Below are 15,537 nucleotides of genomic sequence, written 5' to 3' on the forward strand. Positions count from 1 at the left end.
ATCTGAGGAATATTTCAGTCAGGACAAATACCTTGTCAAATTCAATAGAACATACCTGGTTTGAGCTGCTTATATTGTCGCATCTACCTTGCATATACGGCACAGATAAACATGTGGCATATATACACCGTAAATATATATTTATATATTTAGGTACATGTATGCCACATGTTCCGTATACGGAACATTAGAGTGACAGCGACACCGAAGTCGAATTGCTATCGCGATAAATACGTGAAAGAAGAAAGCGGATATACGGGAGAGCAATGGGGTACGAGCATGGACCTGGAACGCTGTGCCGTTAAGAAGAAGCTAGCGACAGAGGCCGTCTGTCTCTTTCTTGAAATTGCAGTAATCTATTCAGCTGGTTCAATTTGTCTCCAATATTTCCAGATATAAGAAAAATTTAATCATTCATATGTATATCAATATATTCAACCGCCCCCCCTCCCAATTTTGGGCACACCACCCGCTCCCGGTGCCATACCTTGAAGGATCATCAACATTATCATGTTCATCATCATCACGCAGACTGCCGGACTAAGGGCCCGGACAGCTTCTGCTTGACCCTGGTGTTCCTGGCACTACAGATGTATACGCCTTAAGTTGGTGAACGCCTTCGGGGCGTCCAGATGGACACCGAATGCGACCTTTCGCCTGATATCGTTCGTTCCTGCGATGTCATGGCTCGAAACGGGTACGTCATCCCGTCATCAGCCTCCCGCACACGGGACACGTGACGCCTATGTCACTCAGGTGATGGAACTTGAGCGGCCAGCTGCCGCGGACCACAGTACCATATTACTCTTGATGTTAAATTAAAGAAAAGCTTTCTCCCGACTTTCCGGGCCCTGCTGCTGCTGCTGCTGCTGTGATCTGGCTCGCGCACGCAGCTGGGTTTCTTGCAGCACCACCAGATGGCACTCGCCTCCGCGCGTCCCCGTCATCGACGCCGTGGCCTCTGCGGCAGCACTTCACGGCAGCGTTTCGCTTGCTGTGCTTGTTTTTCTATGGGACGAAAATGCGAGTGCTAGGCTGTCAAGGTCGCGTGCTGGGTTGTGGTAGTGCAAACATTACAATCGTCCATAGACCGAAGAGAGCGCTCGAAGCTGGCATCTGAAAAGCATGCTAGTCACTTATATAGAAGAGACATGTAAACACGAGCCAGCAAAATGGCTCCAAAGCGTGCAATCAACGTCCGGACACCCAGGCCTGAAAGAAGCGTCGCACATGGTACCGACCACTGCTGCCCCGATGCGATGTGTCATGAGACACAGCTATAACGATCAACTCTCTCAGAGAGTATGAACAATTACGCGCGACAATTCATCAAGTAAAGACGTCTCCCTGTGTGTTCTGTGGACTACGCAGACAAACAGCAGTGGTTCGCGCAAGGTAACGTTTAACATCAACTCACTACTCTGGTATTGGACTAAACGCTGAAGAAATTAGACATTCGCTGCCGTTACCCCTAATTATAGCTGATAAACACAAACAGCTAGCTAGCTTACAAAGCTTCGCTTACATCGATTCTCACAGTGCGTGGGAATTTTTTCGTATGGTGTCTGGAACACTATTCACATTAGTGTATATACCGGGTGCTCCAGCGAACACTTTCAAAATATTTTAAAGGTTGCCGGCAGTAAATAGCGCAATTATATTTCAGAAGATGGTCTACTCGAAGAGTAGACCAGCTTATGCTTATGCTTATTCGAGGCGGATACACTTAAAACACATTCTCAGAATGACACCAGTTTTGAGACATTAATTCCTAAACTATGTGGAGGAATCAATTGTCGTTCGAGTTACTCTAGTGTTTCTGTGCATAAAATGACTTCGTGTATATTCGCGGCCTTCTTTCACGCTCGGAAGAACACCTTTATGTAGCTTTTATTGAGCAAGAAAAAGCAGTAACGGAATTTTTTTTTCATGTCACTCTACAATGTTCTCATTCACACTTTTCATCTAACTATAATATTTGTGAAGTTGATAAATTACTAAGAACAATTATCAACTTAGGCGGTATGAACAAAAAACTGAATACCTCCAAGCCACGGCAAACAACGTTACCTTGGTTCTGTCCAGCTAGGTGGCACCTGCATATTTTTAATGTTTTCTTCAAGTTACGTGCATATTTGTATAAAGCTTCAAATTCTCCCCATGCTCGCGTATTTCGATCCTGCTGACGTAGATACACTTTAGTGGGGTTTAGCAAGTTTTGCCTGTCCGTCAACCGTTAGCAAACAAAACAAATCAATTTATAAAGCAAAAATTAGCAGATTTCGCTGTCACGCTATCGTAGGACGAGCCGAAAATGATGGAACCACTTAGCGCGTGCTCATACTTGGGACTCCAACGGTGAATAAACTTCTGCGGACGTGAAAATGCAGCTGAAATAGCAGGCATGCGTCCCTCGTAGAGGGGTTACAAGACGCGCACACGCTGTCTCAGGAAAAAGCACGTCTTGGCTCTACACACCAGCCTGCTGTCGAGATGTCTCTTCGTGCGGCAAATAATTCATGACAGATCTCTGCTCTCCCGTCACACATCCACTAGAGAACCTTCCATAGCGGCCCATTTCTAAGGAACGCTCTCCCTTTCGACACCAGCCGCCAAAGAGTGAGCAGAGACGTGAAAATGTTATTACTGGAACAACAGAGACGACAATATCACAAGATGGAAGGAAAGGAATAAAAGCGCACGACGTGCGAAAAAGAGGTGGGGGAGGAGCGAAAACGGAGGAGAGAACTAAGAAGCTTTCTTATCTATAGGACCAATGTCGCATACGTCGGGTACTGCTTCGGAAGGACATTAGGAATCCGTCCCCCTGGAAATTCAAATGTCTTTTTTTTCGTATTTCCTTCTATATTGTGCCTTTAGCTTTCCTAAATTTTCTATCTATGTTCTTTCTATCTTTATTCTGCCACACTGCGTCGTCTCTCCCACATTGCGTCGCCGGCTACGTGTATCCGAGATGAGTCCTGGAGCGGAGACACCGATGTGTTGAAATATTAGTAAGCCGGACGTCTCGAGAAACCTTTGAAGTGGGAAGCCCTATACAGAACGGGTGCGTTTTTCATACCCGTGACTCCTCGCATGAAACATGCATGGTCCGCGGCCACGAGGTACAGACTGCTGAAGCCCTTCGGTACCGTCTGGCATCACCAGTTCTGCGGCTCGAAAGATGCTGGCAGCTCGGTAGAATACGTACGTTTCGAATGCAAGACGATTCGCTCGCTGTTCGTGAATGAATAACGAGGTTTTTCTTGTTCTGGCAGCATGAAAATCTTGCAACGTGCAGAGATTGAAAACTGCATAAAGTTGCTGACAATAATGCGTCTTTTATCTTCAACTTTTTCTGCGCCGATATGCCATGAACTATATAGGCTGCGACTAAAAAGTGAATTAAGGCTGTCCTGTGACACGGTGTGAGCAGTAAACGAATCAATGTTTCGGCCTTTGGTTACCAAGTACTCAAGTATTTCCCCCTGGTCTTCAGAACGCTACTTTTATTATGACTTCTGTACGCAATACTGCGCTGATAAGTGGATGCGAACAACAGTACCACGATACATTAGCTGTTGCGAAGAGTTGCTCAGCATAGTTTTTTTTTTTCAGCTCTTGCAACAAGTCTTAGCTTAGTTTTCGCCGAGCGCAGTCAGAAAAAATGCACTAGATAGTGGCCGCATGTGAAACGTCCCACAAGGGCATCAATTTCATCAACGCTTAGATGCGCCACAACATGGTAACACAAGAAAACGTATTGGTGTTTCTGAGATACCAAGCTCCCCCTTGTGCTCATCCGGTGGGCACCAATGTGCTCTCACTCGTACAGAGGTTACCGTGGCGTTTAGGCCAAACAACGGCTGCAAGTCTTCGTGTATGTAAAGAAATCGCCGTGCAAGGGAAATTGATCTGAGAGCTCTTCTATGAACACAGTTGCTGTAAGCTTTGAGAAAGTAAATGTCCTGATCACAGAGCCAACGTTCTAAAATGAAACTAAGAATCTAAGGAATGCATATCGAAGAATATCGCAGTGCAACTCCTTCTTATTGGGGAAGTTGGCGCTTAGTCTTGCTGTGAATTCTTGTTATGGCATGTGGGTTTAGAAGGCGAAAAACGTGTCTCTCTTCTGTCCCATTTTAATGTTTTAAACCACCCGTCATAACAAGAGTGCAGAACAAGCACAGCGGTCATCATAACAACAACAACAAAAAAAAAATCATGAATGGCAAGAAGCAGACGTTGGCAGCACTGTGGCTTTACAATGCATCGCTTCCATCACAGAGCAACTGCGCAAAAAAAAAAGTTAAACAATTCACCAAATAATTTGACACCATTGCTGCACATTTTTTGTTTCTCTCTTACTTTCTTGCTTTTTTTATTTCTTGCATTCTTTTCTTTATTTTTTTCTCTGGTTGCAGACTCGCTCTTGAACCAAGTGTTTGGAGGTTAAAACATTAACGATAAAAATACTAAGTAAAACTGAAGTGTTCAATTCGGCGTCCTTCAAGCCACGAGAACCTGAAACCTTGGTAATACTGTGACATAGAAGAGTAAGCAAGCACCAAACTGATGTTCATCGGACAAGCGAGAAAGAGGCATGGAATTTCTTTTTTTTTTTTGTCACTCTCATCTGGCGATGTCACCCGCCTTGCGTCGAAGGGTACTTTGTTTCAAGATTGAAGCGAGTGCATGCACTCTACGACGTTGCTTTACGTTTGTTTTATTTTTTATATCTATTTTTTATTTCGTTTTTTTTTAGATATTCATGAAATCTATCTACACGAAATCACTGTGCCTCGACTGTGGCGGAAGAGGCTCGAGCTGTGTGCACCTCTGAGATCTTGAAAACTTGGTTTGATTTACTAGTTCCTTGACGCATTTATTGCTTTGCAATTTTTCATGCTCCACCGTCTTTCTGCCGACATATTCAAAATGCACCTTTGTCAGCTATTTGAATCTTTCAACCAATATATTAAAGAGTTGATTTGTCGTGGTAGTTAAATACATGCAACATTAATATTCTGAATTTGAAACGGCTCTCGATCGGTTCACTTCTAGATAAAACATAATAAATAAGTATAGCGTACACACATGCAATGTGGTCATTTATTAGTTAATATTGCGAAAAAAGATTTAATAGGGACTATTCCGCACAAATCTGCTCGTCAGCATGGCCTTGTTCATGGAAATGTAGCATTAGTCTTACTTTTTGCTCATGGTTATATTGTAGCTCATATAAGCTTGTGGTAGTGAATTATCACCGTGCTTGTTACAGATTTCATTAAGGGAAAGCGGAAAGGAAAGCTTTGTTCTTTCTAATTTACGTTTGTTATAAAATACATTAAATCAAATCCTAAAGGACAGAAAAGGCTAAGAATAAAGGTTACTGAGCAGTACCCACTTAATAAGAATGAGGGCTAGTTTCTGAGTATATGATCAAAATTTGTCCGAAGAAGAAGATTCAGCTCGGGACCAACTTCCGATTTCCCTATTGAAGACGCCTATTTCCCTATTTCCATATTGCCGATTTCCCTATTTCCCTATTGAAGACGTGTGAAACGCCGAAACGCTGTCATCAGACAAAATATATGATAAAAATTAGTCGCGTATAAAATAGAAAGCTAAGTTCTAGCAATTGTAAGAGGTAGAATGTTTCTGTACGACTCGATTTTTAAATAAATGGTGAAAACCGGAAATATAAAAATTTACACACGAAGTTTACAAATCCAATACTCTGCAACAAAAACCGACATCGCAGGCTTCTAAATTGCGCCTGTTAGAGCATCTACAGCAAACAAATTTTATATGTCAGTTTAGAGTGTATGTCAAATCCTTACAGTAATTGCAGGGTTTTGCGAAAGTCCCATCTGCAATTAGTGGCATATTTGAAAGCGGTGTGTAATACATCAGTTTTTTTTCCGCTTTAGATTTGTTAGTGCGTACAGTTCACAGAAGTGTCATATTGATTTTGTTTCCCGAGTTGTAAACATTATTGTCCACTTGTTTTTAAATTTTGCATTTGCTAAGACATTTTCAAAAATTGTTGACGGGCTAAATACCCAAAGAATATAGCTAAATGCAATCGCTAGATTTTAACTCCTTCTTTTAAATACAGCAAACCCCATCAAAATATCTGCAGTGCACGCTGAGAAAAGCGATTTCTCCGTTCCCATGTAGATACATAGGAGCTTCCGAGATAAACATTGCTTTCAAATAAAGACAAAGCATGTGAAGCTGTCAGGAAGCGTTACACGATAAGATCCTATTATGTCATTCCCCCTTTCTTTTTCTTGTTTGGCCAAGAGGCCAGGTGAACCGATTCAGGAGATAGTGCATTTTATGGTGCAACCTGCACAATTTTCGAGTATATTGAGGCTAATTGCGCCCTTAACCTTTTCTTTTCTTTTTGTTTTTCTATTCCGCGACCGACTCTCACATCTTGAATCGTTGAGGTCATTTTCTTAAATACCTTTTGTGACTCCAAGGACGCTCTGGAGGCCCAAAAGGAGGTCCGTCATGCCAGGTGGATACCAAGATCCCACATACACCAAACCTGTGTGAAGTCGCCAAAGAAGGCCTCATCTTCAAAGCGTGAGCAAACCGCGCATACCTTGGCCAGTGAAATGACAGTGTGTCGTGCCTGGAGTGTGAATACATCCGAACACGGTGGCAATTCATAATAAGAGCGTGTAGGTGATGGGAGTTGCGCACTTATGTGTACATGGGGGCATCACTGTACTAGCCTCGAATATTTGGCTGCCACCTAAAAAAAAGTACCATGTTGTTATCGGGACCAAAATGAAAAGCATGGCCAAATCTTTGCACAGCTAGGTATGCGACAGGTATGCGGCAGCGTACTACGACAGCGGACAACACTTTTAAATTTGTTCCAGAAATCAAGGCTTGGTATTTATGTATCTGATGTACGAGCTTTACGTGAACATTTTATCACTCATTCTTTCTTACATAACTTAAGAGTGTTTTTCAAGTAATTTGTGCCATTGCTTTACTTCTTGAGCATATTTCACATCTAGTCAATTGTTATGTATATATATTTCCTGTTCAATCGCTATTTGCCTTGTAAAGGACGCCGCGGGCTCTAGTCAAGTCGCTTGCCTCTGAAGCACCCTTAGCCGTAGTAGCCTCTATCCCTGATGGAAATAAAGTTATTATTATTATTATTATTATTATTATTATTATTATTATTATTACTACTACTACTACTACTACTACTTTCACTGTGACATTTGGAAAGTTGCACGCGCGCGCGTACAGGGTGATCTTGCACACTCTCATTCATTAAAGTGACATTTATACACCGTCGTACTTCTTACAAACTTGCGATGTCGTGCACACTGTGTTGACCTCGCGTTACGGCCAATGCACTTCGAGATTTTTCTTTTCAGATACCTCGAATGCAGGTGAAGTCCGCCTGCAATGCTACGAAGAAATTTGCTACCTATGGCGGGATAAAAAACCCGCGTTCAAGTATAGCGCATCCCAATGCTCTAAACGCTAGGTCACGATGGCATGCATGCTTTTCTCGTGTCATCGTCGCTCTTTGAAACATCCGATGAGCGCATCATGCGACAGCTTTTCGCATTCTTCTCTCATGACAGCTATAGCGATTTGATACGCTGCATTAGGCGGCAGTGTCTTCTGGATCGGCCCATAATATTTTGTTGGATACCTACAGAACTGGGTGCAGTAGGCGTATAAGTGATGTCGCGGTAAAAACACACTTAATCTAAACTAAATGAACAAAAAGAAACCGACGCAGCATTTTCCCAGACTTCCGACACAATTTTTCATCCTGCAGACGTAGCGTTTTGTGTAGTCTTATATTTCCTCTAGCACCGCTACACGGCAACAGAAAACGTTGTGCTGGGGTCCCACCGTAGAAAAGTTTGATTTATTGCTGCACAATCCATCTAAATTTTCACTTATAATCGTTACGTTCTCAGTCCACCCAGGAGAAAAAGAATTAAAATAAATAAAAATAAATAAATAAATATACTGTCTTAAAAGGTAAGCACATAAGGGTATAACAAGCGTTTAAAAGAGTGACAGCCTCGTTGAGCGCACCGCTGTGAGCTAATTTATTCTTCATTCTCACAATTTGTTGTCACGACAACGAAGAAAAGAGCAGAGTTCGAACATCCCAACGAAAGTAACGAAAGTAAATAAATTTACGTGTGAATAATGAACCTATAACAACTCTCGGCGTCACCTAATGCGAATTTTTTTCTCGTTTTTGTCACAAAGGTGGTGGTAGTGCTCTTGTGTCATTATTTCGCTACAAGCCATGCGTGGCACATCACTTATTCACCCTGCCTTGCATTTCTTTCTTTCTATCTCTACCGTTCTTTCTTTCTTCTTGTTTTTTTCCTTCTGTCTTTCACTCTCCTTCCTCTCGTTTTTCTGAAGCGTTGTTTTATAAAAGGTCGATAAACGATAACATCGAACTAGAGTGCAGAAGACCACGTAAACGAAATAAGCTTCAATGTCCTAAAGTAGCATTTGATGAGGCTTGACGTCTCGCCAAGCGTTATGGCGTTGTGAATAAAGACTTCTTTGTAATAATTTTTCATGTCAGCAGCAGGCGCAGGTATATAAAAACGTGCAAAGGTGACTTCAGTCTCGTGGCTCCTGTGTTCGCCTCGTATTTACTCGCCTCGTATTTGACTATCGCTGCAACTGCAAATGTTCGCTTACCTTGCACTACGTCTCCTATGCATATGTAAGTGGAACACTGTGATGATGTCTTTAGACAGTTGTTGAATAGACCTGAATTAAGTTTGTTGAAGTAAATTTATGATTGAACCTGAAGGTTGTTACAATTCTGGAAACGGCTCAATATAAGAGGAAAACTAGAAAAGGCATATTTAATATGCCTGAAAGTAAGCAAAAAAGAATAGCAACACGTAGTAACATAACGTAATCTAGTCAGCTGTTGCCCTTTCAATTAGAGATAACTGATACATTATACATTACTCGTCAATATAACGCTGGTTTATGGACAGGAATTATTTCAATCCTGGTAGAAAACAATGTAGCGGTCTCGAAAAAAATATATATAGCGTGACACGTGGATTTCGTGAAACTGTCAGTTACTCGCAATTCGAATTTTGCATTTCCATCTGTGGATGTAAGCTCACGCAGAATTTATTTAAAATTGGATGAAACATTTAATCCTTTCTTGAATTATCATGGAATCTCGTTCCACATGCAATTTAAGACACGCCTTTTTGCGAAATTTTTCTACCACAGCATAACGACAACAAAGTGCTATACACTAATAGGGTTTAGATGTTGCTGGAAGAAAGCATACTTTTAGCATGATTACCGACTGAGTGTCGCTAGAGTTTATTCTACTGCTGCGGAAAATTCGCATTTGATTACACATGCGCAACAATCCTCATACGATATCATTGGTATCGTATGATGCGTAGGCGTTTCTAAAGCACTAAGCTCATTTTTTACCACGCGAACAGCAATGAAAACGCAGGTTATTGCCCCTCCCTTCTCGAAATGGTTCAGGAAGCCTATAGGTGTGATCGTTCTGGGTGTGCGTGTAACTCATGGGTCATTGTGCATGGTAAGAGGACAAGTATATATGCTAAAAAACGGCAGCTATTGCTGCTGGCGAAAACAAAGTGCTGAAGAGGAAACATCATCCAATGCCTCACACTAGACATGTTCAATGCGACGCACGGTGCCACACGTAATGCGAAACCCGTAAGCTGTACTAAACATGAAACGTGTACGGTCCCCAGACTACGCGCAGAAAAAGCCCATGATGTTTCCGCATATTCACAACGTGGGTAATTAGCGCAATGATATGGTATATTCACCGCCTCGAGTCGCCTCGGGACATACGAAGTTTGCCCAATTTCCTCCCTCTGTTCGTAAGCAGCACGTCAGCGATCAAATGCGATAAGCGACGAGAAAAATCGATCCGACTCGCTTAGTTCCAGCCCGAACCCGCTCTCCCATACGCAAGCTCGCCTTATCGCGTGTTTAATTTTTGCGATGCACTCCAAGAGCACCCGACACCGTGCACATGAATGATCCCAATGAACTGTGAAGGCTTCCAAACTTATCAACGTTTCGGTCCCGCCGTGTACTGTCTTCTATTTGTCTGTTCGTGAGCCTTGTTTGTGTTTGGCTAGGTGTAGTGCAGTGCACCGTCAAGATGAGCATTCTGTTTATGCGGAATCTGTGACGTCGTTGTCGGAGCTCGCTCGAGCCATTGCGTCATCAGCGATGGCTCGAACGTCGTCGTCTTCTTCGTCAGATGGCTCGCGTGCGACCCCCGGCGCCTTCCGCGAGAACGCACTCGTGCCCAACGTTTATAAATACTATCTATAGTATCTATACTAGCTATACTATCTACAGTATCTATCTATATCTATAAAGTATCTATAAACGTTGCTCGTGCCACTGCTCCCGCGTTCATCGTCTTCTCGGACAGCTGCCTCTGTTGCCACCTGCCCTCCCAGCGTAGAATTTCACTTCTGTTGTCGTAAGGGGGAGGCCGTGTTTACGGGGGTATGAACCATTGCGTAAGGCAGTGTGAGCCATGCATTGTCTAACGTCACAGACCGATTTAATTCTGAAGCACAGGGCTGTGATTGTGAAATGTAAGCGCCATCATCTGCCCTCAACTCAAGAGCAAGGAATGCAAGATTCAACGTCTCCAGACAAAAGCACTGCAAGCGGAGGACGCACACCGAGCAGTGAAGACACAACAGACAACTCAAGATCAAGCGGTAGAAGAGACAATGCAAGATCAAGCAAATACAACATTACACACAAAATCAATGAAAAAAAAGACAATCGGATGGTTGTTATTTCACGCCAAACCTAGCTCTCATTACTGGTGTGCGAAAAAGGGACGTAGCAACTTCAACGCAAAACAAAAACAAAAAAGCACGGCAAAATGCAGGCAATAACCTCACGCGCAACAACAACAACAACAACAACAACAACAAAAACACTGGAAGAACGCAAAACGAAAAGAAGCACTCCTAAAGCATGCTCACCACGCGAAGTATGCAAAAACGAAAAAGAGGTGGGAACAACGTGAAACAAAATATTTACAATATAATCTGCTTACGAAGTTCGACTTACAGGGTGTAACACTCGGTGTAACTAACGCAGCTTCGCTGTTCGGCCATCTTCACGGACTGGAGGGGGCGGTGATTTTTTTCACAGGCGACGGCAAGACGGAATGGTTCTAATTGTTTGTTTTTGCCCCGAGGCTCGTAAAAATTGGCGCTTCAAATTATTACAGTTCAGTGGCACCCCAGTTTCACTATCAGTACTCTGCCTTAAAACTTGGCATAAATGAAATTCCTTTGTAAAAAAAGGAAAGAACTAATTGCATGCTACGTGAGTTCGCAAAAAATGAGAATGCGAAGTATTTAGTTTTTGAGATTGATATGTTAACGCATCGCTTCTTCCCATAAAAATAAGGAAGCAAACGAAAAAAAATTGCATCGTTGCGCCACCACCAGTTTTAGCGTTCTGTTTCGCGTTTAATTTTTGCAGGAATTCGTGGGAAGTAAATATGGGAAGAATATTTATGCTAAGAAGGTACAAGTAATGATCATGTATACTAGTTAAGAGAAAAAAATTCAGCTACGCAGGCCGTGTAATACGCAGGGCACATAATTGATGGACAACTAGAGCTACTGAATGGGTGTCAAGAGAAAGGAAGAGCAGTCGAGGACGGCAGACAATTAGGTGGGGTGATGAAATTGGGAAATTTGCAAGCGCAAGTTGGAATCAGCTGGCGGCTAGACAGAGGTAATCAGAGAGCGCTGTGAGTGACCTTCGTCCTGCAGTGGACATAAAAATAGAATGATGATGATGATGACGGTGGTGGTGATGATGATGATGATGCTGGTGATGATGATGCTGGTGATGATGATGATGATGATCATGATGATGATGATGATGATGATGATGATGATGATGTATACTAGACGATTTTTCGTTAGCTGCACCAAATGTTGTAATTATTGCCTATAGCAGATAGCACAATTCTGATCCTTGATCTAATTACTCCATGAGGTGGCCATTATTTCTACGAGAAATAAAATATAATATCGAATAATTGATGTAACTACGCTAATTAACGTGTTAATTATTTACTTTATGGCACATATTTCAATCTACGAATTATAGCAGCTGAGTTCGCATGGCGTACCCACTTCGAACGAATTCTCTGGACAGCACCAGCTTTCTTTTATTGCGAGGTCAATTGCAACCTCTTCCGCTCCTGTTGTAGAGGCGCGATCTATTGAGACACAGGCTGTAATTTTCCCACCGCTGTCCGCGAGTGTGGAACGCAAAAAAGGACACGGACGAGACTAAACAACCCAAACCGGCCATAACTTTACAACACAATTTTACTATGTAACACAACACAAGACAATTTTGCTGTGCAACATACAAAACGGTTTTAATCAGAACTGCGGCGACACAGCTAACGGCAAAAAAACAGAGTGATGGGTCGTCGTGCTAGTTCGGTCGTTAAACACGACGAATGCCGACGGAAACAATACCATTCAGGGAAACAAAGAATGGGGCAACAATACCATCTATGTTTAGCGTTCACAACTCTTTAAAAAGTACCTATATTTAAAGAGGGCCTATTTGTCTGGTGTCATGTCCTACGCTCGATCAGATGCACGACGCCCCTACACGTATGTACCATCATAAACGTCGCAGGTGCGTGGCGGGATTGTACGCTGCGAAAGGGCCCAAACTGTATATTGTATGCAATCCGCGCTAAACTCTTTTTGTAGTTTGCGTGACCTTCGTGCTTTTTGTTTTCGCTTTTTTTTCTGTTCCTGCGTGAACATATACGTTCTGTTGCTTACTTGCTCCTTCTACGCCTTGCTTTACTTCCGGTTTGTGGCTTGCCATCGTGCTGTTTCTTCCTTCTTTACTTCCCTCCTTCTGATGTTCAATTCCCTTTTCTATCCCCTCCTTCCTGAACAGCAGGCAGGCATGGTGCCCTGCTCGTGGGCAGTTGCCAGCCTGTTCCTTCGCATATTTCCCTCTCTATCAATTGGGTGGGTTTTCATATGAAATAATAATAATTACCTTCACTAACGTCTGTCTTCCCTCGACGCGAGCGTAGAGCTTTGGCCTAGGATTCAAACCTGTATTCATGGTTGTCTGAAAACCTCTAAATAGCTGGTTCCAGCGAAAGTGATTCACCCCTATCTCGTTGCTGGATGACGCAGTCTGTCCATGCGCGTATGAAAGCGGTGCTTCACCGCAGAGTAAAAACGAGGCATTAAGAAAAAAAAAAGACCTCCATGAGTGTTTCTTTTTACGTCTCCTCGCTGGCTTTCTCCAGAAAAAAAAAGAAAGGAAAGGAGAAGAAAGAAAGCGATGGCGAAAAAGAATATGGTTGCAGTTGAGAATACTTGGAAGCTCTTGGCAGCTGACTCAACGCTCTAGTACAAAAACAAAAACAAACAAAAAACCTGCCAGTGGGGGCTATTAGAAACAGTGCTTCAGTTTAAGTTTTGTGGTGTGCTGTTTTCATTTGCGTTCATACTGCATGGATTGAAATGTTGAAGTGAATTCAGCAAGATTATAAACGCTACAAGGAAAAATTCATTAAAGGAGGACGAATAGCGCAAAGACTGCAACGATATGGGAGTAAAGTGTAACGAAACGTTACTGCTTTCACACTAATGCCAAGAACAGCAAAACCGGCAATGACACGAAATCATTTCTAGTTTTACCAGTTGGCGTATCATTAGCAGCGCAGCGGTCACTTTGAAGACTTGACATGAAATATAGCTGGAAGCTTGGCTAATCACTTGCAATGATGGGCGTAAGCGGAGAAACGCAGTTATGGCGTTGGCGCATGGGCTTGTTTTTGTGCCAGAGTGGCGAACCATGCGAAAACGTGCGCATCATCAGATGTGTGTTCACTTTCACTGCTAGTAGCAATATGAAAAAGTTGTGTGCTTCACAGCTTGTGCCTTAAATCCTTTTGCGCCAAACACCTTAGTGCTCAGCCATTAGCATCCCAAATCTAAATGTTTAGAACGCAGCTGTTAGACGCCCTATCCTGCGGCGATCGTCGGCGTCATCGTAACCGAGCGAACGAGGACAGCGAAAAGATGAGAGCGAACACGGAGCCCAACGGGGGATGAAAGACGCTAAGAGGAAAGCAGAGGAGGAGAGTGCAGCGGAACCATCAGCCGAAGAGTGGAGGAAGAGGGTTAGGCGAAAGGGTGAGAAGGAAAGCCTAGTGCGGCGGAAATGGCTACGATAGGGCGCCAGAGTAGTGCGCGTCGTCTGAGACGTATGTCGGCGGCGGTTGCTGTGAATCACGCCCACTCGTCACCCACGCGCTGGATCTCGCAATCTCCATATTAGCGAGGCAGTCGCGGCACACTTCGCTCCGTTTGCAGCGTGCCGCACGAGATAGACCGTCCGCGCCACCCATTATATCCCGAATTGAAAACACGTGTAGAGCTGCGCTGAAATTTCGCGTTAGGGAGTATCATGATCGCCGGTGAATTTTTTTCAGCCTATTGCTATTCATAATCGAAAGTATGCAAGTACGCAAGTAAGCAAGTCGATATCTGTTCTCGACACGTCTCCTATAAATCGCTATCGTTATGCACGATAATATCATTCCTTGTTTCTGTACATTACGAACACTGCGAGCAGGTTACTTGCTAATGATCCATTTCCTTTTCCGAGGCACAGCTCACGTAGACAGTATTGCACCCATGTAATTTCATGCTTTCTTTTTTCATATCTTCTCAAGGCATTTCCTTGCTCATCATTGCCCGATAAAATATAACACGAGGAGTGCTCCATATGCTGCCGCATTACACGTTCCCAAAATAAAATAAAGCTCTTGTGGCTCTTTGGTATGTACTGTCTTTTGCCTTTTTCTACAACGCTATCACGTTTCAGGCACCACTCAGGTATCTCGAATTTCAGACCTCACTACCTTCTAAGCTTTACGTGTTGCATACAAACTAGGGATCAGTTAGCAGAAGCCGGGAACGAGAGTCAGACAGAGCAACCCGAACCGGTGAGATAGCCACTTTACGTAACGATCACTAACCTACTTCAACCGAGCCTTTTTCGTAACCACCACCCACCGTCAGCAACCCACTCCAACGAATCCTTTTTGGACTGACGAGAGGCTGCCTGCTCTCTTCGACACGACAAGAGAGAAAGAAACTAAATTAAGCTCCGAACGTACTTATCTTGAAGTATCTTGCATGGTCGCGATCACGTTTAGATTATTTCTCTTCCTTCAATTCAATGCGCCGTGCAGAAATCCATTGACTAACGGAGAGGCAACAGACACCGCACTATAGCATCTTTACCTAAAACAAAGATAGCAGATGTGAAGTAACAAAGGCAATGATGGAGTGTCAGAGCTAGAATGATGAAGGCGCTCAGGGAAGGACCACTCGCCACAAAAGAGGTCAAATTGAGGCACCCTCGGCAGGAACGCCAGCATCAGAACATATA

The 15,537-nt window shown here is 43.3% G+C and overlaps 1 protein-coding gene across 6 annotated transcripts in view; it reads right to left on the minus strand.

Annotated features, from left to right (window-relative positions):
- LOC135913959 (uncharacterized) overlaps positions 1–15,537 on the minus strand; it is a 614,840-nt gene that overhangs the window by 327,451 nt on the left and 271,852 nt on the right. For 5 of the 6 annotated variants that reach the window (XR_011514597.1, XR_011514596.1, XM_070538862.1 and 2 more), the window contains exon 4: positions 6,476–6,559. The exons of the other annotated variant lie outside the window; for it this stretch is intronic. Coding sequence is in view for 3 of the 5 variants with exons in the window: in XM_070538862.1 (XP_070394963.1) it covers positions 6,476–6,559 (84 nt within the window). In the remaining 2 variants the exon portion in view is untranslated. The remainder of the gene's footprint in view (positions 1–6,475; positions 6,560–15,537) is intronic. 6 annotated transcript variants of the gene reach the window in all.

This window comes from Dermacentor albipictus, chromosome 5, assembly GCF_038994185.2.
Source record: "Dermacentor albipictus isolate Rhodes 1998 colony chromosome 5, USDA_Dalb.pri_finalv2, whole genome shotgun sequence".
NCBI classification, from domain to species: Eukaryota; Metazoa; Arthropoda; class Arachnida; order Ixodida; family Ixodidae; genus Dermacentor; species Dermacentor albipictus.